We start from the raw sequence: 22,714 nt of genomic DNA on the forward strand, positions 1-22,714 counted from the left end.
CTCAGGAAGGAGACGCGTTCTGTATCCTAGAGATGAACGTACTTTGGTGCGAAAAGTGAAAATCAATCCCAGAACAACAGCAAAGGACCTTGTGAAGAGGAAACAGGTACAAAAGTATCTATATCCACAGTAAAACGAGTCCTATATCGACATAACCTGAAAGGCCTCTCAGCCACTGCTCCAAAACCGCCATAAAATAGCCAGACTACGGTTTGCAACTGCACATGGGGACAAAGATCTTGCAAGCCGAAGAACACAATCCCAACCGTGAAGCACGGGGGTGGCATGCTGTGGGGGTGCTTTGCTGCAGGAGGGTCTGGTGCACTTCACAAAATAGATGGCATCATGAGGAAGGAAAATGATGTGGCTATATTGAAGCAACATCTCAAGACATCAGTCAGGAAGTTAAAGCTTGGTCGCAAATGGGTCTTCCAAATGTACGATGACCCCAACAATACTCCAAAGTTGTGGCAAAATGGCTTAAGGACAACAAAGGCAAGGTATTGGAGTGGCCATCACAAAGCCCTGACCTCAATCCTGTAGAAAATTTGTGGGCAGAACTGAAAAAAGCGTGTGCAAGCAAGGAGGCCTACAAACCTGACTCAGTTACACCAGCTCTGTCAGGAGGAATGGGACAAAATTCACCCAACTTATTTTGGGATGCTTGTGGAAGGCTACCCGAAACGTTTGACCCAAGTTAAATAATTTAAAGGCAATGCTACCAAATACTAATTGAGTGTATGTAAACTTCTGACCCACTGGGAATGTGATGAAAGAAATAAAACCTGAAATAAATCATTCTCTCTACTATTATTCTGACATTTCCCATTCTTAAAATAAAGTGGGGATCCTAGCTGACCTAAGACAGGGAATCTTTACTAGGATTAAATGTCAGGAATTGTGAAAAAGTGAGTTTAAATGTATTTGGCTAAGGTGTATGTAAACTTCCGACTTCAACTGTATGTAGTAGGGGCCTTTTTCCTCTCTCAGCCGGCTGCTCTTCTCCTCTTCAGGGCTTTCTAACAAATGCAGTAAATAAGCCCGTGCCTCACCTCGCCAAATACAGAAGAGGCTTTTCAAACAGACATACATGTCACTTAGCTCTGGCTTTACGGTCTGCCTTTCTCACTAGCAGGCTTTCGTTTGAAGCTCCCCTTATTGGTCTGGAGGCCTTAGCTGCAGACGTTCCCGTTCCATTTCCTCTCCTGTCATTCTGGCCCGGACGTCTTCATCACTTCATCAGCCATTCTGGGTGTCCCTCTCATCTCCTCTCGTCTGGTCTCACCCCAGTTTAAGGGAGGACATATGGAGGTAAGAGCAGAAGACCTACAGCAAAGGACCCCAGCCTTGCAGACCAGACAGACCCTCTATTGAAGCTGTTCTCTGTTCCCCATTCCCAGCAGCCTGCCAGTCCTCATCAAGGCCCTAACCACTGGTTATTTACCCACACTGGGACAACTTAACTGGGGTTGAATTGATCAGTGATAGCGGTGGGAAGCTGCTTCGTTGTTTCAGCCTGATAAGGGAAGGCTATGAGCATATGCAGAACATGCTTTGTGGTATGCGTAGCAGCGCTTCAAGCTCGAGTAGACACTAAGCTGATATTGGGTTTCACGCTTGAGTCTTTGTGCACGAGGCTCCAATGAAAATGGGAAGATTTGATTGTTTCTGCATATGCATTTATCAGAAGTTTACATGATAAATATACATTAGCTGAGTGACTTGGCCATGCGTGAGATTGTTTCATTGATATTGCTGCTTTATGCATTCACTTTCACCTGTTTGGACTTCATCATCCAATTCCCTTTGAAAATGATAATCGTAATTTGCACAAATGTCACATTTTTACCTCAAACGAGTTTCTGTCGTTTGTCAACCATGGGCTTTTGTCAATGTTGTTAGAGTGCAGAAATATTGCTTCTTTGGTACAAGTTTTTATCATCCACATAATTTCACAGTTGATTTCCTATATTTCAGACTTCAACATTACAGCATGTTTATCACTTTCTGTATGAACTTGAACTGCATTATAGTTGAATAACATCAATGATATACAATATATGATCATCTGACCAATGTTGAGGACTCAGACTCTTACAGTATGACATCATCCCCCCTCTCCTTTTATATTTCTATGCAGTAGCTCCTTCCTTCACTATAAATGATCTGTCATTTCTTTTTGATGTAGATTCAAGTCAGAGGTTTTTTTAATAACCAGTGTAATTGTGCCGGCCTTGTGTGGAGTGCTGTGGAGGGAGTGATCATGCTTTTGGCACATTTATCAAAGCCTAAAAAAATTGAAAATGCAAAAAGCACCCGCTTCTCACATGGACAGACTAAGTGAGCGACACAGTGATACATTTTCTTGTTAGGAGAAATTACATCCACTAACTTGAGCTACTTCAGCATGAAATTGAAAAAGAAGCATTTCTTCTGAATTTCCATTCTTGATTCAATGAAAGATGTAGATTAGCCCTTTGGAAAGGGGAGGAGAAGAATTAAACTAAAGATGTATTACTTTTTTCACGCAAGGAGGTTATTCTTATAAGCGTGTTATAGGATGCCGGTGAAAAAGGGCTTTGTTAATGGAAGCAAAGGTGTAGTCAGCCAGGTAGTGGTCTGAAACAAATATATTTCATGTTGTTTTTTCCACCACTGTGTGTGTGTGTGCATGCATGTTAATGCTTGCACGCATGTGTGTGTTTGTGTGTGACCATCTGTGACTGCTTGTGTCTATGCCTGCAGATGTGTTCACTGGTGTGTGTGTGTGTGTGTGTGTGTGTGTGTACGTCTTTATCAATTGGGCTGGTGCTCCTCTCATTTCCCACCTTAGCCATGCACAACTCTCCTGTAGTCAGAGTGGTGTGGTGATAGCGCCTCCAGAGCCATAGCTCCTCTCCTCCTCACTCCCTCCCAGCCTCCCTCCACTTTCCAGCCTCCCTCTCCGCAGGCAGGCAAGACACTGATTGATAGACGTGGCGTGTCAGAGAGGAGAAGATAACTGTATCTATCGCAGCTCACTTAAAGGTCAGACACACGGAGTAATTGGAATATTCACAAGACAACTGGATGAGATAGAGTGGTGGGGATCGTATGTGAAGAGAAGGCGGTGTTGAAAGCGTAATTCCATAAGTAGGGAAACAGTTGACGGAGATGCATTGGCCCTCCACGGCTAGATGTAGTGGCCATTAACTTCAGTGATCTTTGGTGGAACCGGGCGTTCATTGAGATTGGGCCCCGGAGATCCATCACCCTGGCATCTTGGATGGGCTGGATGCTCTTCCCATAGAGGTTAATGACAACACAGGACCCAGGTAATCGAACAGAAAACAACCACTTTCTGGTCACCTGCAGTAGGTGAAGGTGTGCTGAGAGAATCAGTACAGAGTGTTGTACATTTTTTCCTTGTTGTTTGTGCTGCCGTTGTTGGTAGTGTCAGGAAAGCTAGATTAATCAAATTTAGGACTGCTTTATTCCTCTTTGCACTGCCAATTGAATTGGATACAAACATGAGAAACAGCCTAGCCCAAACAACTGCTGTGTCCGCTCTCTATTCCAGCCCATGCACAGTACTAGCCTAGCTCGACACTCAGCCCAATGGCTCTTGGGTTAGCCATGCAGTCATTAAGGTTAAGTAATTTACAACTAAGGTCAGAGTGGCATTTAATCGACCCTGGAGGTAACAGTTACCACATAACCTGAGCCCCAGCCAGGGCCCCAGCCAGGGCCAGACGCACTCTATTGACCTGCAGCATGAGAGCATCCAAGGGGGTGTGATCATCTGGCTAAAGCAAAGCACACTGTAGCTGATTATCTCAGTTATCTAAAAGCTCAATTTCTGTGGAAGTGAAGAGGCAAGGCCTCAGTCTACCTAAGGACAATGCAAGATGCTCTTGTCATTCATAGACAGTGTGTGATTCCTGGTTAAGTCCACTTTGTTTGATAAGCAATGATAAGCAATATGGGTGCATCAAGGTGATTTGGTAATGATGGGTGTTAATGGGTGAGATTAAACACACAAACAAGCTCAAGGATAGTTAGTTAATAAAATATTCAGATATGGGCCCAGGCCTGTTTTTGGCATTTGTAATAATGAGTTGGATGTAGTGAAGCTTCACTCTCATATTTCATATTTTCATTTCAGTAGGATTTTGTTCACAGTCATGAATCAAGGTTTTTGGTAGTGTAGTGTGTGTGTGTGTGTGTGTGTGTGTGTGTGTGTGTGTGTGTGTGTGTGTGCGTGCGTGTCCGCATGCGTGTGCGTGCACTTGTGTGTGTGTGCGTGCATGCGTGTGTGTTTATCATTTTAGGCATGTGGATTGGTATTGACATCCTGCACAAACACATCATCTTCCGTCGATGCTGTTGAAAGGTTCCCTGCTCTCCTGTGCCGTAGTCAGAAAACTTGTGTGTGAGCCTCTTAATAACTCCCCGTCAATAAAGACAGACACAAACAGAACACTGATGGTGGAAAACAACTTCATTCTACCTTCCCCTAGCTCTCAGAAACACACACGTTTTAGCTACAATCCATTGCCCTCCAAGCTCACTTTTCCAGAGTGCTTTTCTTTTTCCACTGGTCGGCCCTGCTCTAAATGAACTGTAGATGCTTTTAATGCAACATTTAATAGTAGGTATTCTTCCAACTGTGGGACGTTCAGCCGTCTGGAACTGTGAAAAGGAGATGCATCATAATCACTTGAAGGGGAAATCAAGCGAATCAAGTGTGTGCCTAGACCGTTAAGAAGTGGTGGGGTGCAGACAAACACACAGGCATGCACATACACACACACACCAACACATACACTCTCTCCACACACACACATCTCCCTCAGGTGTAAGTGAAAGGCAGTCTCTTCTCTTTTTCATAGTAGATTGTGGTAGCTTTCAGTTGTTCGGCTGTAGCAGACTTCCCTAAGACGAGCGGATAAAAGAGCTGTGAATGGCCCGTGAGTCACCTTATCTAAACCAAGTGATATACTGCAGTTAAAGGCTTTACTAAAGCCACCAGAAGAGAAGCGGGATAAATTGAATTTCATAAGGGAACAAGCAGGGAAGAGATGCATCGAGACATGTCCGAGTTGGAGAGACATGGAGTAGTGTTTCTGATGCGATCTTTAAGATGAATACGACATGGGATTAATATTGTGATAATGGTGATTATTAGCAGTATTAGGAATATAATATATTATTATGAATTATATTATTCTGATAGTAGTATTGAATATATGCTTTTATTAATATAAAGGTGGTTTGTGGGCGTTTTTATAACTCACTCCCAGCAGTGTATTTTATGTGGTGTATAAGTTCACCTCACAGGTTGCTGGCAAACTGTAAACTATTATGCTCGCTCCATAGACAAGATTTCCTTGTATTTGCGCAGAATAACCATGACAGTATCTGCAGGTGGTTGGAAGTGTAGTGAACGATGTTTGTGGTTGCAGTGAACGATGACAGGCTCGCTCTGTTTGGTGTGTTATTGCTGGCACCGTTTCTCTCTCCGCCAGGGCGGATGGATAGAATAGAGCACTCTCTCTCTCTCTCTCCCCTGATGGGCTGAGCAGACCCATGTTTTGTCTCCCAAGCTGGAAAAATAAGTCTGAGGTTACACAATGGAGCAGGATTCCATATTTCACCCCCCCCCAGCCCCCCCCCCATAAGTGCACAGCTTCCTGGGGTAGCAATGACTGAATTCATCTTCCGATTCACTGGGGAGGGCTGAGCTATGCCGGCTCTGTTTACAGTGGCAGAAAGTTAATATAAATTTTCATCAGAGGGGGAAGTTTACACATATGATTCTATTTGTCCTTCGTTATTAGCACCTGAGTCTGGGGCTGGGGAAGCATAATTGTCTACAGGCACAGGCCAAATAGATGCAAGGGGAAGGCAAATAAGCATACCCCAAAATAATTTCCATTGTTTATGTGTTACAATCCCTCGTCCTGGGATTCGTAATCTAGAGAATCAATAAACAAGGAGAGAGAGGGAGGAGGAGAGAGAAAGAAAGGACGAAAGAAGAAAGAAATTGATGGTGAGATTGATATGAGTACAATTAGAGGAATTCTTAGAGAGAGAATCACTGAGTGAGAGATAGGGGGGGGGGGGGGGGGGGGATAAAGATAGAGAGGGAGGGAGAGGAAGAAACAGACGTAGAAATAGAGAGAGAGGGAGAAACAGACGTAGAAATAGAGAGAGAGGGAGAAACAGACGTAGAAATAGAGAGAGAGAGACTTTAGCTCTGTTAGTAGTGAGTCGTGGCACCAGACAGAGGGTGCAGAGCAGAGCAGAGCAGCACACAGAAGCCCATTGTTCTGCTGGTTAGCTCTCCTCTCTGTCCTGTGGCTGAAGCAGATTCTCCACGGACTGCTCCCTCTCTCCCTCGCTCCCTCGCTCCCTCCACCACTGCAGACTCTGTTGATTTATTGAGTCATACATAAAAATGCTCATTACTCCCACATCCTCTCCCTCTCCTCTACTGCTCAGGAGTGTGTTGGGGGGTGTCCCTCTCTCCACAACAACTGTAGAAAAACACTATCCTCTGATTCCACAACAAGCAGTTTTTTCCCAGTATGAGAGAATGGCATGATTTATTTGTGTGAACTCTCTCTCCCCTCCCTCTGATGCTGATTCACCAACTCACTGACTTTTGTTTACCTCTTGTTTGTTGGGCCTTAGTCAAACTCTCCGCTCCATGCTTCTGTGTACTTGTCACGGTGCTGTGTATGGGTGTGGTGTAGAATCAGGCGCAGGCAGCAGAGGGTAAGTCCAACAAGACTTTACTGAGCACGAAAATTAATCCAAAACAGCCCGGAGGCAAAAAGACGCACACAGGCGTAACTACAAGCGCACACACAGGTGCGTAAATCTCTCCTCACACAACAAGGAGGAAGCTCAGGAAAAATAGCGTACCGACACGGGTAGCGCAACCACGACACGAACAATTACACACAACACAAACCTAACAACAAGGAAACTAAATAGGGTGCTAAATGAGACCTAACACAAAACAGGTGTGACTAACAGACAAAACCAAACAAACAAGAAACATCGAGCGGTGGCAGCTAGAACTCCGGAGACGACGACCGGCGAAACCTGCCCGAACAAGGAGGAGGAGCCGCCTCGGCCGAAACCGTGACAGTACCCCCCCCCTTGACGCGCGGCTCCAGCCGCGCGCCGCCTCCGGCCTCGGGGACGACCAGGGGGACGCGGAGCAGGGCGCGCAGGATGACCACGATGGAATTCGGTCATCAGGGACGGATCCAGAATGTCCCTCCTTGGCACCCAGCACCGCTCCTCCGGACCGTACCCCTCCCACTCCACGAGATATTGGAGACCCCCCATCCGGCGTCTCGAATCCAGGATGGTCCGAACCGTGTACGCCGGAGCCCCCTCGATGTCCAACGGGGGCGGAGGAGTCTCCTCAATCTCAAAGTCCTGGAGTGGACCAGCTACCACCGGCCTGAGGAGAGACACATGGAACGAGGGGTTAATATTCTTGTAATCAATAGGTAGTTCTAACCTGTAACTCACCTCGTTCAATCTCCTCAGGACTTTAAAAGGCCCCACAAACCGCCGACCCAGCTTCCGGCAGGGCAGGCGGAGGGGCAGGTTTCTGGTTGAGAGCCAGACTCGATCTCCAGGTGCGTACACTGGCCCCTCACTGCGGTGTAGGTCGGCGCTCGTCTTCTGTCGACGTATGGCACGCTGCAGATGGACGTGTGCAGCGTCCCACGTCTCCTCCGAGCGCCGCACCCACTCATCCACAGCGGGGGCCTCGATCTGGCTCTCATGCCATGGTGCCAGAACCGGCTGGTACCCTAATACACACTGAAAAGGGGTTAGTTGGGTGGAGGAGTGGCGGAGAGAGTTCTGTGCCATCTCGGCCCAGGGCACATATCTCGCCCACTCCTCCGGCCGGCCCTGACAATATGACCTCAGAAACCTACCCACATCCTGGTTGACTCGTTCAACCTGCCCATTACTCTCCGGGTGGTAACCCGAGGTAAGGCTCACCGAGACCCCCAAACGTTCCATAAATGCTCTCCAGACTCTGGAGGTAAACTGGGGGCCTCGATCGGACACTATATCCTCGGGCACCCCGTAATGCCGGAAGACGTGAGTAAATAGAGCCTCAGCGGTCTGTAGGGCCGTAGGAAGACCCGGCATGGGAAGGAGACGACAGGCCTTCGAGAACCGATCCACAACGACCAGGATGGTGGTATTCCCCTGTGAGGAGGGAAGATCGGTAACAAAATCCACCGAGAGGTGAGACCAGGGTCGTTGTGGAACGGGCAGGGGCTGTAATTTACCCCTGGGCAAGTGTCTGGGCGCCTTACACTGGGCACACACTGAGCAGGAGGAGACATAAACCCTCACATCCCTGGCTAACGTTGGCCACCAGTACTTCGTACTAAGGCAGTGCACCGTCCGGCCAATACCCGGATGTCCAGAGGAGGGGGACGTGTGAGCCCAATAAATCAGCCGATCCCGGACCTCGAGCGGGACGTACACCCGACCCACCGGACACTGTGGAGGACTAGGCTCGGTGCGTAACGCCCGCTCGATCTCCGCATCGACCTCCCACACCACCGGTGCCACCAGACAAGACTCCGGTAGTATGGGAATGGACTCCACGCACCTCTCCTCCGTGTCATACCGACGGGACAGAGCATCTGCCTTCCCGTTCTGGGACCCAGGGATGTAAGTGATCTTGAACACAAACCGGGCGAGAAACATAGTCCATCGAGCCTGGCGAGGATTCAGTCTCCTAGCTGCCCGAATGTACTCCAGGTTACGATGGTCGGTCAGAATGAGGAAAGGGTGCTGAGCCCCCTCAAGCCAATGCCTCCACACCTTTAGGGCCTGTACTACGGCTAACAGCTCCCTGTCCCCTACGTCATAATTCCGCTCCGCCGGACTGAGCTTCTTAGAATAAAAAGCACAGGGGCGGAGCTTAGGTGGTGTAACGGATCGTTGAGAAAGAACTGCCCCGATACCGGCCTCAGACGCGTCCACCTCAACTTGGAAGGGTAAAGTGGGATCCGGGTGCGCCAACACCGGGGCCGAGGTAAACAGGTCCTTCAGTCTCCCAAAGGCCCTGTCCGCCTCAGCTGACCACTGCAAGCGCACCGGACCCCCCTTCAGAAGAGACGTTATGGGAGCTGCCACCTGTCCAAAACCCCGGATAAACCTCCGGTAGTAATTCGCAAAACCCAAGAACCGCTGCACCTCTTTAACCGTAGTTGGGGTTTGCCAATTACGCACGGCGGACACTCGGTCCACCTCCATACTCACCCCTGACGCAGACAACTGGTAACCCAAAAAGGAAACTGACTCCTGGAAGAACAGACATTTCTCAGCTTTGACATACAGGTCATGCTCCAACAGTCTCCTCAATACCCTGCGCACCAGGGCTACATGCTCGGCCCGAGTAGCACTGTACACAAGAATATCATCTATGTACACCACTACTCCCTGCGCCTGCATGTCCCGGAAAAGTTAGTCTACAAACGATTGGAAGACTGATGGAGCATTCATTAACCCATATGGCATGACGAGATACTCGTAATGGCCGGATGTAGTACTAAATGCTGTCTTCCACTCATCGCCCTCCCTAATGCGCACCAAGTTATATGCGCTCCTGAGATCCAATTTTGTGAAGAACCTTGCCCCGTGTAAGGACTCCGTCATGGTCCCAATCAGAGGAAGTGGATAGCTGTACTTCACCGTCACCTGATTGAGACCGCGGTAATCAATACACGGACGCAAACCTCCATCCTTTTTCTTCACAAAAAAGAAGCTCGAGGACGCGGGAGAAGTGGAGGCCCGTATGTATCCCTGTCTCAGAGACTCGGCAATGTAAGTCTCCATTGCCCTTTTCTCCTCCTGTGACAAAGGATACACATGGCTCCGCGGAAGCGCTGCTCCTGTCTGGAGGTCTATCGCACAATCCCCTTGTCTATGAGGTGGCAACTGTGCCGCTCTGGTCTTACTGAACACGAGCGCCAAATCCTCATACTCAGGAGGAATGTGCAGTGCTGGCATCTGGTTCGGACTCTCCACCGAGGTCGCCCCTACGGAAACACCCAGACATAACCCCTCACACTGAGCAGACCACCCTTTAAGAGCTTTCTCTCGCCACGAAATAGTAGGATCATGGGTCATCAACCAGGGAAGCCCCAGTACCACCGGATACGCAGGAGAGTCGATAAGATAGAGTTGAATCGTCTCCTCATGACCCCCCTGCGTCATCATCCTAAGTGGCGCTGTGACCTCCCCAATCAACCCAGATCCTAACGGACGACTATCTAGGGCATGTACAGGAAAGGGTTTTTCGACTGGAAGGAGGGGAATCCCTAACTTAACACAGAATCTCCGGTCTACAAAATTCCCAGCTGCGCCTGAATCGACTAGCGCCTTATGCTGGGACCGAGGTGCAACCTGTGGGAAACAAACAGGTAAGGTAATGTGAACGACAGAAAGCTCTGGGTAAGTAGGGCGCCTACTCACCTGGGTGGACTCCCCACTGTATGACCTGCTCTCTCCCTCACCAGGGGACCCTCCCCAGCACCTAGCCGCGGTGTGCCCTCCGCGCCCACACTTGGTGCAGGAGACTGCCCCCCTCGGGCTCCTACCTCTTCTCCCTCTAGCGCCAGCACCTCCAAGCTCCATCGGACACTGCTCGGAGGCGCTGGAGGGTGGAATGGGGGGCCCCCACCTGGGACGTCCGCGGGTCGCCAGCAGGTTGTCCAGTCGAATGGCCATGTCCACCAGCTGGTCAAATGTTAGTGTCGTGTCCCTGCAGGCTAACTCCCTGCGGACGTCCTCCCGAAGGCTACATCTGAAGTGGTCTATGAGGGCCCTCTCATTCCACCCCGCATCAGCCGCTAGAGTCCGGAACTCCAGCGCAAACGCCTGAGCGCTCCTCATCCCCTGTCGGAGGTGGAATAGACGTTCCCCCGCCGCTCTCCCCTCTGGTGGATGGTCGAAGACCGCACGGAAGCGACGGGAGAACTCCGCATAGGTGACTGTGGCGGCGTCTATTCCCCTCCACTCGGCGTTGGCCCACTCCAACGCCTATCCCGAGGGCGCCGGGTGTATGGTGGCAATGTAGAGCTCCACTTGTAGGAGGAACCCCTGACACCCGGCAGCGGTGCCGTCGTACGCCCTCGGGAGCGAGGGCCGAATCCCACTGGGTTCCGGTCGATGGACGGGCTGGTTGTCCGGTGGTGAAGGTGATGGTGCGATAGGTGGGGCTATGGGAACCCCGCTGGTCTCCCATCGACGATGGGTGTCCATGACGCCCTCCAAGGCGTGCCCGATACGGTTGATCCGGTGCTCGTGTCCAAGGAGACGCTCCTCCATGGGGTCGACGGGTGCTCCTGCTGATTCCATTCTATGGTGTGTAATTCTGTCACGGTGCTGTGTATGGGTGTGGTGTAGAATCAGGCGCAGGCAGCAGAGGGTAAGTCCAACAAGACTTTACTGAGCACGAAAATTAATCCAAAACAGCCCGGAGGCAAAAAGACGCACACAGGCGTAACTACAAGTGCACACACAGGTGCGTAAATCTCTCCTCACACAACAAGGAGGAAGCTCAGGAAAAATAGCGTACCGACACGGGTAGCGCAACCACGACACGAACAATTACACACAACACAAACCTAACAACAAGGAAACTAAATAGGGTGCTAAATGAGACCTAACACAAAACAGGTGTGACTAACAGACAAAACCAAACAAACAAGAAACATCGAGCGGTGGCAGCTAGAACTCCGGAGACGACGACCGGCGAAACCTGCCCGAACAAGGAGGAGGAGCCGCCTCGGCCGAAACCGTGACAGTACTCCGACTCTGCTACAATTGTTTTCTGTAACTCCAGTCTAAAGGTGCCGTTATATTCCCGTAATGGTTTCTTTTCTGAGGAGCCAGTCAAGCAGAGTGCATGCGAATCCCCCTGGATTGTGTTGGGATGGCTTTGTGGAGCTGGGGATGATAAGTGATCTACTGCCAGGTATTGTTGAAGCCACTGGTGCATTACTGTTCTGGATGACCTTTTATGAAAGGGATAGGAATCTTTCTACTCCTGCTAGTAAGTCACTTCAGTTAGGGGAATCAATAGGAGGATACACCAGACAACCAGACAGAGACTTTGGCCTCTAATTGGACGATTTTGTATGCAGATGTCATTGCATCTGTTTTACTGTTTGATCCAGTAAAAGACTTCAACAAGATTCCAATTCCATTGCTCCAACAATCCCAGGTCACACTTTGCTTGTTTTCATGAAAGTCCATCCACTTCTGTATTCATAAACTGTGTAGAATGTTTTATCCCCCTCTTCATCCCACCAGCCCCTCCAAGGAAGCCTCTGTTCTATCCTGAATCCACTTACATATCACCGCCAGCAGGCCACAATCCAATCAGCCCCTGTTTGTTTGTTCAGCTTAAACTGTTTGTTCCTTGTTTTCCATGGCATGCGACTCCCCTCTCTCCTCTGGCTTAATAAAGTGTTACACTCTTCTTTTTTTCTCCTCCTCCTCTGCCTGTTTTCTCCGGGCGGGTTGCGTTGTGTTTCCTGGTGGCAGTGAAGGGAGGGTAAGTAGAGATAAGCCCAGGGTCTGGTCTCTAGTCGGACATGTCTGCCCTGTCAATAGCCTGGAGATGTTCTGGATGACAGAGTCTTGTTGAACAGCAGACCTCTGCTCTGCTCTGCTCTGCTCAGAGGCTGGGGCCTACTGCTAACAAACACACACACACATACACACTAAGGAATAGCATCATATAGGTACGCTACACTCTTTAATGACTAGAACTTCCACCACCTGTGCAGTTCAGGAAGTGACATACCCAATCCAAATACAATGTCATGGTTCCTTTTGTTATACTGTAATTATGATTTCAGGGTTTATTTCATACAGTCACTAGTATACGTATTGGAACGAGTGGCATTCCTTCAGATGACTTATTTCTCCCCGGCCTAACCCAACACACAGCAACCATAAACAATCTGTAGATTTGTAATGGTGTGGCAAGTCATGGTGAGCCCCTAATGTATTTCATGCTTGTTTAAGATGTTGGAATGCCCCCCTCACAAAGGTGCATTGTGATGTGTTCCTTATTACCTCTCTGTATTAGGTCTAAACACAAGCTGTGGACTGAGAGGTGGGGGGGAGTATGGCTGACATATGTTTCTTTAGTCTGTCTCTCTCCTCTCTGCAGTGATCTCTGCACACCTATTAATGTAGCAGGGGGGAGTGCCTGTGTAAACATTCTTGTTTCTCCCTCTGTTTCACATAATAGTTGCCTGAATTCATTTCTCCTGACCTGGCTATCTGAAACCAATTACACCACATCCATTTGGGCTGAATCTTATTTTCTTAAGGATCTGAGTCCACAGTCGGTGGAGCCGTAGCCTTTTGTGTGTGTGTGTGTGTGTGTGTGTTAATTTTTTTTGTCTTCTATCCTCGGCAATGGATATCAACATCAAATATGCCGTTCTGAGTGCCTTGTTATTTATGTTAGAGCCGGAGCTCTTTCGCAGGCCCCTTACAGCCGTCTCAAGAATGTGTGACATTGTTCTGTTTATACAGTGTGTGCGTTAACAGACAGGAGATGTCATTTTCCGTGCATAGCAACCCAGGTTAAATAGGCGGACAGCTCTGTATGTTTTGTCTGCGCACCGTGCGGCTCTTCAGCAAAAACTTTTGATGACTTTTCTTGGCATGTCTGCTTTGTATAGTCAGGCTGAGAAGAGAGGGGGAGAGAGCTCTGTGTGTGTGGAGTTAGGCCAAGTCTATATGGAGGGTGAAAATGAATGGCTGCTTTCCCCAGTAATGACTGAATATTCAGAAATACTGACAGTAAAGGAAACGTAACCTCGGCTACACCTATGAAGTTTTTGTCAGTTTTAGGCATCACAAACTCTCGCGCTGCTTCAGAAAGCGGGGCTATGTTGATACGGAGTGAGTGAAAAAGTACAATTATAGATTGTGACCAGAGTTCTCCTCTAATAAGCTTGAATAGAGTTGAGCTGTACACTCCCAGTCGCAACGCTGTCAGGGCCGATATCGGAAACACCATTCAAATGGCTCATTCCCTGTCCTGTTCTCCTCCTCTTTACTTCTGACCCTTGTGTTGTATTGAGTGACTTTCTAGTCTTTGTTTTCTACAGTTCAGCAGAAAACAGTCAGTATTGATTCCAAGGACAGAGAAACATTTCCTCCTGCTGCCAATTGTTGTGCTGCGTCCTTTAGCCATTTAACTAGCCTTCCTCCTCATAGCTAATGCCTGATTCACACTATAGGGGCAAACCAAGCCAAGCCACTCGGGATGGTTCTGTTTGGCGCTGTATTGTGAATCAGGCATCTGTGTGGCACTCGAGTTGGTTTCGGAAAGTAGCCCAATTCACTGTCAAAATTAGATTCATTGGGGCTACATTTTAATACTGCACTGATTGCTTGGAAGTCTCGATGCCAGGAAAGTTGTTTGGTTTTCACATTTGCTCCGTCACACAAACGCAAACATAATTTCTCCTCATTCTGAAAACACAAACAAAGCGTAGAAAGACTGACAGACAGTGACAGAGGTAGAGTAGAGTACCACCAGCCCTGGTAGATGTTTTCTCCCTCCCCTTCTGTCTCTGAATGTCTTGTGAAGTTGAAGGCCATTGCTCACCACACTGGTGGGTTTCAGCTGAGGCTCGTCTTTCTGAGGTAGACGGATCAATGCAAGTTAGAACCCAGCGCCACTGCATTGTGTTTGTTTACTTTGGTTCAGAGCGTCTGGCTCCTGTGAGCCTCCAGCAGACAGACTGTGGCAGCCCCAGCCCTCCCCAGCCCTAGCCCCCTTGCTCTGTCTTTTCATAATTGATCAGGGGGATGGCTGCCGTCCCAGAGGGTTAAGACATGGCAACCCTCTCTTCCTTTCTCTTTCTCTTTCTCTCACTCTGGCTCTTCTCTCTCTCTCTTTCTGTCTCTCTCTCCCTATCTCCATCTCACTCTTGTCCCTCTCTCTCTCTCTCTCTCTCTCTCTCTCCCTCTCTCCCTCTCTCTTCTTCCCCCTGTTTGCTCAGCATCTCAATGTACTAGTTCAAACATTGTTCACACCAGCTGGCAGTGCAGTGCCATATGCACATCCTGTCAAAGCAGCTGTTGTCATGGATACTGGCAAGCACCAGGAAAATAAAACAAGGCCCCATGATTCTCAGGGAGGAAGAAGTGTCACTCCGTCTGAAGGAGAGGTGTTTTTTTCCCTTCTTCTTCTTGTTCTTCTTCTCCTTCACTCAAAAAGAAACACCTGTGAAGGTGTTGTGTTGTTTTTGTGTTTTTAACTGGATGCTTCTGGGTTTTTTGGAAGGATATTTATGCTACAGTATGCTGCTGCCAGCTGCTCTGAATGGTATTTCTGGCATATTGATTTTCATCAGTTGTAGCCTTGAAGCAGGGGAGGAGTAGGTAGCCATTGTACCTATGAGTTTTGCACTTGTCAGACACATAGTACACTTTATGGGCTTGGCTCTATCTTCTCATCTCACCCTGAAAGTGTCTCGGAAATCAAGCCTGTCTATAAATCTATCAGTCATGTCTAGCAAATACATGAAAGGTGTTGATGATAGATGTTTAACATTTCCAGAGTGTGATTTTATAATTATTTCTGCCATATGTAAACAGCATATGAGCCAATTTCATCTGGCATGGAAAGGGCTTTTTTCTCTCTGTCTCTCTCTCTCCCTCCCTTCATGCGCATAAGCAGCGTTAATGCATAGTGTTAAACCTCGCCTCCTAGTTAATTCACTCCAAAGGTAATCTGATGTTGATTTTGTCAACTTTAATTACGGCTTCTAGGAACACTCCACATCGCCTGCCTCTACTTCAAATTGATATTATGAATATGCAAATGGCCTAGTAATTTGCAGAGAAGTGGGTATTTCAGTTGAGCACACACTAGACAGGTCAATTCTACTGATGCTCCACCTTGCTTTTTCTTTCTCCAACCGTCTCTTCAAGGGTGCTACACATTTACATTTTAGTCATTTAGCAGACGCTCTTATCCAGAGCGACTTACAGTTAGTGAGTGCATACATTTTCATACTGGCCCCCCGTGGGAAACGAACCCACAACCCTGGCGTTGCAAGCGCCATGCTCTACCAACTGAGCTACAGGGGACTACTGTATTTATCCTTGATCATGGCTCTGTGTGAATTATCACAAAAATGGATCTCTGGTGTATTGTAAGCCATGTCAGAGAGTGTCGCCGAAAACATTTCTTGACAGATTTCGGATGGTTTATTAGCTTTTCTTAATATTTTCAGATGTTCTGGTTGGTTGTCAACCCAAAGAAATCTAATTTTGGGCTTTTTTCTCTTTGTCTCTCTCTTCTGTTTTTCTCCCCCCCTCTCTTTCTCTCCCCCTTTCTCGCTACCCCCTCTCTATCTCTCCCTGCTCTCTCTCTCTCTCCCTGTTCTCTCTCTCCCTATCCATGTTCTCTTCTCTTTCTCTCTCTCTCCAGGCCCTACAAGCAGCGAGGCAATTACTCTTACAACAGCCAGGCAGTGGCCTGAAATCTCCAAAGAACAACGACAAACAGCGTCCACTGCAGGTGAGCAGCATGGTCACTAATCTCTTAAAACCATCCATAATACATGCTGTCTCGGAAAGAAGATTTCCTCTGCTCCACAAGTGTGTTTGATTTGGCAATGCAATTCTGGAACCTGTCATTGGAATTCGCAAACCTGGGACAGCCTGTCCTCAAAGCAAAGCAAGCGGTTTCATACACAAAGAAACAAATCGATCTTTGTCAGCCTCTGTTATTCCAACTTTTGGTGGTCAATGTCTCCACACATTGTCTTATTTCCTATCTTTCATCAGATGTTATAGAATTTGGTTGGGGGTTAAAGACGATAAAGTATTATGAAGTATTTTTTCTTTATGTTAAGATATAGGTTATTGTATGGAATGAAAAACAACAATGTTTGCAAGTAGAAGAAGTAGGAAGTGCAACATCAATGATCTCAACCCTTTTCTACAATTGATCCATAGTATTGCAACGCCACCAGATCCAGAGGTGACTTATTTGCACAACATGTCAGATTGAATCCAATGGTTGTTAAAAGGCAAGTCATTTTAACTAGCTGTCATTTGAACTCCTCAACGCTCATTTGCCTTATTGATTCATAGCTACTGTCTATTTCTGTTGTCAGTGATTTGGATAAAGGTCACAGTCGCACTGCATCATCTGCTCCTTTCTTCCTTCACTCCTCCTCTTATTCCCTTGTTTATTCCTGTTTATTCCTTCTCTCCATCCACAGTCACACAGGATCTATCCTTCTGCTCATTTAGTCAATAATAAGACAGTTATTTGCTTTGCTAGCTTCACAATTATGTAAGCCCCTTGACATCTGCGACTGCTTCTCATGTTTTTTTAGGGGGGTTAAAATTGAAGCGTGAGAGTGAGTGCCCTCCACTCGGTTAATAAGTGCTATCAACCCCTGTGCATTTAATGAGAGATGGGGAAAATTGGCGTTAACCTCATCGTTAATATTTTTCACAGAGTCTAACAATGGCGACACCTTCAATTGGAGTCACACCACAGTGTATCTCATTACATGATGGCGAAAAGATAAGGTTCAAGCAACATGCCGCCCATCGTCACACTTTCTTTTTCATTTAAATAATTCAAATGGAGGAAATGTGTCTGTGTCGAGAAATGTTAATATTATCAGGCATATTCATTCACTGATCATTTTTATTTTGTGTTTCGTGCAAAGAAATGAGCATTACTGGCAGTTTGAAGATATTAATTGTTTATCAAACAAAAGCGCTCTATTCTCTATTTCTATAAAGTATTGTTAGGTCCGTAGCATTTTACCAGTTGGGTATACTGCATACAGAAAACAATGGGTTTCACAACCCAGTAAGTGATCTGCAAATTGCTGTACTTGTGCAATACTTGTGAGGAGTGGGGAATAGTATTGGATGGGGGTAAGTCTCTGTGATAGCACTAGCAGCTGGTCCATGACCGATCCACTGGCTCTAATAACAGCAGAGAATGGTAAATATTGAATATTTACATTTGCTTACTCCCATCCTCTCCTCATGTTAGCGATATGAATCAATATGAATCGGGGGCCGTGTGAGCAACGTGTAGTGACTCTAGTTAATCCATCTGTTGATCCATCCTTTATTAACATCTTCACCTCTTTGTTTTAATGTCCAGACTGAAAGTCTTTGTAGAGAGGTAGTAGGCTAGTCCATGGTGTTCAGGTGTATAGCAACTCAACACCACTGGGTTGCTTTGGTTAATGCTTTAGTTGTATGATTTTATTTCTGAATCCACCATTTTGACTTGTCTTTCTATTGTTAATTTTTTATATTTTATCATTTAAAACGCACAAGAAATAGTACAGTATGTATACTGTACTCAATAATGTAACTATTCAGGGCCCACATTGCCCAAGAGATTTGTAATAACACTGTCAAATGTTATGGAACGGTATCACCGACCTTCCAATTGAGTTTACCCAACAATCTAGCTTTATTTACCTGGATTACAAGGCCGGAAAAGCCCCATATCTCCCATGCTTCAATAGTACCTGTCTTGATTGAGTCACTAGCAAAACTAGCTGCATGTGTTCCTCTGCAGGTATCAGAGAAATTGATCCCCTTGTCTTATTAAAGCAGCTAGAAACATGGAATGGATTAATATTAGTGTGACAGGCCTGCTTACTGCTTATATGCTTCTAAGTCAATGATAAATCACAGCGTTTTTCAGTATTTAAGAGCAGGGAAGACGATACACTGTAGATTATTTAGTACACAAGCATATAACTGCATCAGCTTGCATTTTTAATTACTTGTATTAACGGCTAAAGGCTCTCGCCTGACTAATTCTATTCGAAGGTTCATCGCGGTGTTGACGCTCGGCACAAGCTGCTTTTCCACATTTGCGTAATGTGACAGGTCTATCATTACCCAGTAAGCCCATGGGAGCACTCAATAAACACCTATTTCTCCCAGTAAATCCCCTCGCCTTCGCCATGCTGCTTACAAGGATTTCCCAAGGCACACAACACCCTCTCGTCTCTGTTCTACTGCTATACTCTCCCTCTCACTGTGGCAATATCTATCTCCCCGAACGCATTTATACACTGACATTTAGAATACAAATAAAGAGACGTGCGAGATGACGAATAGGGAAGGGAGGATTACCGAGGCCTTTGCAATCTGACAATTGTCCTCCCGAACCAAATCACCATCTCAAGTTGTCAGACGCCATTAATGAGGCCCTTGTTAGTTTGTTTGTTTTCTATTGTCTGAGGCTGATTCCCTCCTGCCTTGATGTGGGCTAGGCCCTGGCTGCCTTAGCAATTCACCTGTGATGTATGTGCATTTAACAAACTGGGTACACCACAAAGCCTGGCACGGTGACACATGTATAACTTGTGCATTGAATAACGATGGCGCTGTGGGAGGCACGTTAGGTGTTCGGGGAAGGCTTGAGTAAACAGCTGTATCTGGGCTGGATCAGCGTGTACGTGTCGGTGAGTGAGGGGCTGCCATGGCGATAGGATACATCCCGTAGATGTCAGCGCCGTATAAAGAAGGTGGGGGCGATCCGCTGACCTCCTCTGAAGACCGTTGGAAAGGGTTGCCCAAGCCCAACACACACACTCGGGGTGAGAGGGGCATTAACGAGGTGATCGCACAGAGCTGTAGATGAACAAAGGCGGTCTTCACTCTGTGTGTCAAAGACACCCCATGGTGGAGTAGCTAGCTAGACCCTCCATGCCTCTTCACATTATGCAACCCAGACAAAAGATCAGTGCCAGAGGTTAAAATTGGATTTGCCCCTCAGCTCGATTAGCATAGAAGACATATTAGACTCCCTAGCCCCTCCTCGTTGACTTTCCCTGACTCTCTAGTAGTTAATGGTTAACCATCAGCCATGCAAAACCTGAGCCATGACAGGTGTTTAGAAAGCAGTTTCTCTTTTATACAATGTTTTTATGGTGCGCGTCAACCAACACTATATCATGTTTTTAAGGCAGTTTAACAGTAATGACACCAAGTATCATGCCCCAAATCCACCTGGAATGAACATACAGTACAGTGGTTTAACTCTGAACCATGTAAAATGACTGACTGTTCCAGGTTGGCTGTTGGTTGGTTTCTGGATGAGAGGAGCTGTATTATAGATATGATGTTGGTTCTTGCCTTTTTTAGTGGTTTAGTGACTCCAGATCTGCCTCCCAATCAGACTGTGGGCACTGGGCCATCCTGAGGGTGTCACTGCTTTAAAGGTCAGCACCATACATCTCATCACAGTAAAATATCCCTACGCCACTTTCCTTAACATTCATCTGACTATAGTCCCCCATCTGGAACACAGAACACTGAGAAAAGGCTACAGAGACATTTGTATTTGTATTTATTAAGGATCCCCATTAGCTGCTGCAAAGGCAGCAGCTACTCTTTCTGGGGTCCTGCAACATTAAGGCAGTTATATACAATTAAAAATAGTACATGATATTATATTTCATAACACTTTACCCAATACATTTAGTGTTTCCCTCAGGCCACTACTCCACTATCACATATTTACAATACAACATCCATGTGTACGTGTGTGTAGAGTGAGTGTCTATATGTACACTACCGTTCAAAAGTTTGGGGTCACTCAGAATGTTAATTTTTTTGTCCATTAAAATAACATCAAATTGATCAGAAATACAGTGTAGACATTGTTAATGTTGTAAATGGCTATTGTAGCTGATTTTTTATGGAATATCTACTAAGGCGTACAGAGGCCCATTATCAGCAACCATCAGTCCTGTGTTCCAATGGCACATTGTGTTTGCTAATCCAAGTTTATCATTTTAAAAGGCTAATTGATCATTAGAAAACCCTTTTGCAATTATGTTAGCACAGCTGAAAACTGTTGTGCTGATTAAAGAAGCAATAAAATTGGCCTTCATGAGCCTAGTTGAGTATCTGGAGCATCAGCAATTGTGGGTTCGATTACAGGATCAAAATGGCCAGAAAAAATAACTTTCTTCTGAAACTCGTCAGTCTATTCTTGTTCTGAGAAATAAAGGCTATTCCATGTGAGAAATTGCCAAGAAACTGAAGATCTCCTACAATGCTGTGTACTACTCCCTTCACAGAACAGCGCAAACTGGCTCTAACCAGAATAGAAAGAGGAGTGGGAGGCCCCGGTGCACAACTGAGCAAGAGGACAAATACATTAGAGTGTCTAGTTTGAGAAACAGACGCCTCACAGGGCAAAACACCAGTCTCAACGTCAACAGTGAAGAGGCGACTCCGGGATGCTGACCTTCTAGCCAGAGTTGCAAAGGGAAAGCCATATCTCAGACTGGCCAATAAAAAGAAAAGATTAAGATGGGCAAAAGAAGACAGTCACTGGACTTTTTCTTTGCAACTCTGCCTAGGTCAGCATCCCATGTGCCTGTGTGTGGAGGACATTGGAGGACAAAGTAGGAAACATAGGCTAAAGATGGAGGATGGTATTTCACATTTACATTTATTAAAATCTATCTGCTCTGCAGTGGTAGGATCTCAAAATAGGAGAAAAAAAGTATAACCTCTGAAAAACATTTTGTTATTATTCATGAAGAAACCTTCTGTTGACTCTTGGAGAAGGAGGAGAAAGAAGTGTCAGCACATTTTTACTCAAACACCCTCGGTGACTGCATGCTTTTGTAACAAGAAAACAAGATTTTATTCTATTTTTTCCCCATCTGTGTTAGTTACACACACCTACAGGACAAGATTGCTAAATTGCAAGGACAGAGGAGGTTCATCATTGTGATGCAAAATAAGTTGAAATATAACCCCAAGGCAAGCGGCAGCAGAGTAGAAAAACATTAAGAAAGTGCTACATCCCCAGACCTTTGATGTAGCAGCAACAAATTTACCTTCTGACAGAAGATGCATGGAAGCAATAAGCGAGTTATACCAGACCCTTACACATGCAATCTGATTATTCTGGCCCGGGTGTTAATTGGATACTAACTGGCAGATCTGATACGTGTAGCAGCCCTGGTAGTGGGAAGCCTTTCCAAGTGATGAACTATAATTCACTGAGCTGCTTGAAGCACTTGTAATTTAGCGCGTGTCATTTGATGAAGCGGCTGATCCAGTGGTCTCTGTAGTACCTGGAACATCACAAGGCAGACTGGCTGTTCCCTCCAAGAGTACAAGCTACTACGGCACACACCAAGATACCTGCTAGGAGACCTATTAGGAAATATCAATTGGGAAAGACAGTACAGAGTCTGCTCCACTCAACTAGCTACTGGAGGCTATAAACACTGTTGTAGTGACATATTACCGGTACACAGTACATGTCCTCAGCTTTATCAATGAAAAGGGAATCAGGATTATCTACACAGAGATAGATATGTTTTGAAAGACCACTGAGCCTACCATAATCCCCTAACTCTTTTATTAGAGGACAGGTGTCTTTATGTTTTGATAGATTGCATGTCGCATACTGTGGTGATTTGGGAAAACATTTTCTAATCTACTTAGCTCTGGTCCTGACAATCTGGAGTGTTGATCTTCTAATCTGAAGTGTGTGTGTGTGTGTGTGTGTGTGTGTGTGTGTGTGTGAACAAGAGCAAGAGCCATTACTCTATGTATTACACTATGCCCACTGCTCTGAGAAGTTCTGAAAAGTTAGCAAAGCTTGCAGGGA

At 46.5% G+C, this 22,714-nt stretch overlaps 1 protein-coding gene across 15 annotated transcripts in view; it reads left to right on the top strand.

The window, feature by feature from the left end:
* foxp2 (forkhead box P2) overlaps window positions 1–22,714 on the top strand; it is a gene marked incomplete at its 3' end in the record, with an annotated part of 118,384 nt that overhangs the window by 56,786 nt on the left and 38,884 nt on the right. For 14 of the 15 annotated variants that reach the window (XM_084175301.1, XM_084175305.1, XM_084175295.1 and 11 more), the window contains one exon: window positions 16,508–16,597. Coding sequence is in view for 13 of the 15 variants with exons in the window: in XM_084175305.1 (XP_084031431.1) it covers window positions 16,508–16,597 (90 nt within the window). Of the gene's footprint in view, window positions 1–16,507; window positions 16,598–20,218; window positions 20,298–22,714 lie in introns of those variants that run through there. The other variant, XM_084175300.1, reaches the window with a different exon arrangement.

The sequence above is a fragment of the Coregonus lavaretus genome, assembly GCF_964263955.1.
Source record: "Coregonus lavaretus genome assembly, chromosome: 13".
Classification (NCBI taxonomy): Eukaryota; Metazoa; Chordata; class Actinopteri; order Salmoniformes; family Salmonidae; genus Coregonus; species Coregonus lavaretus.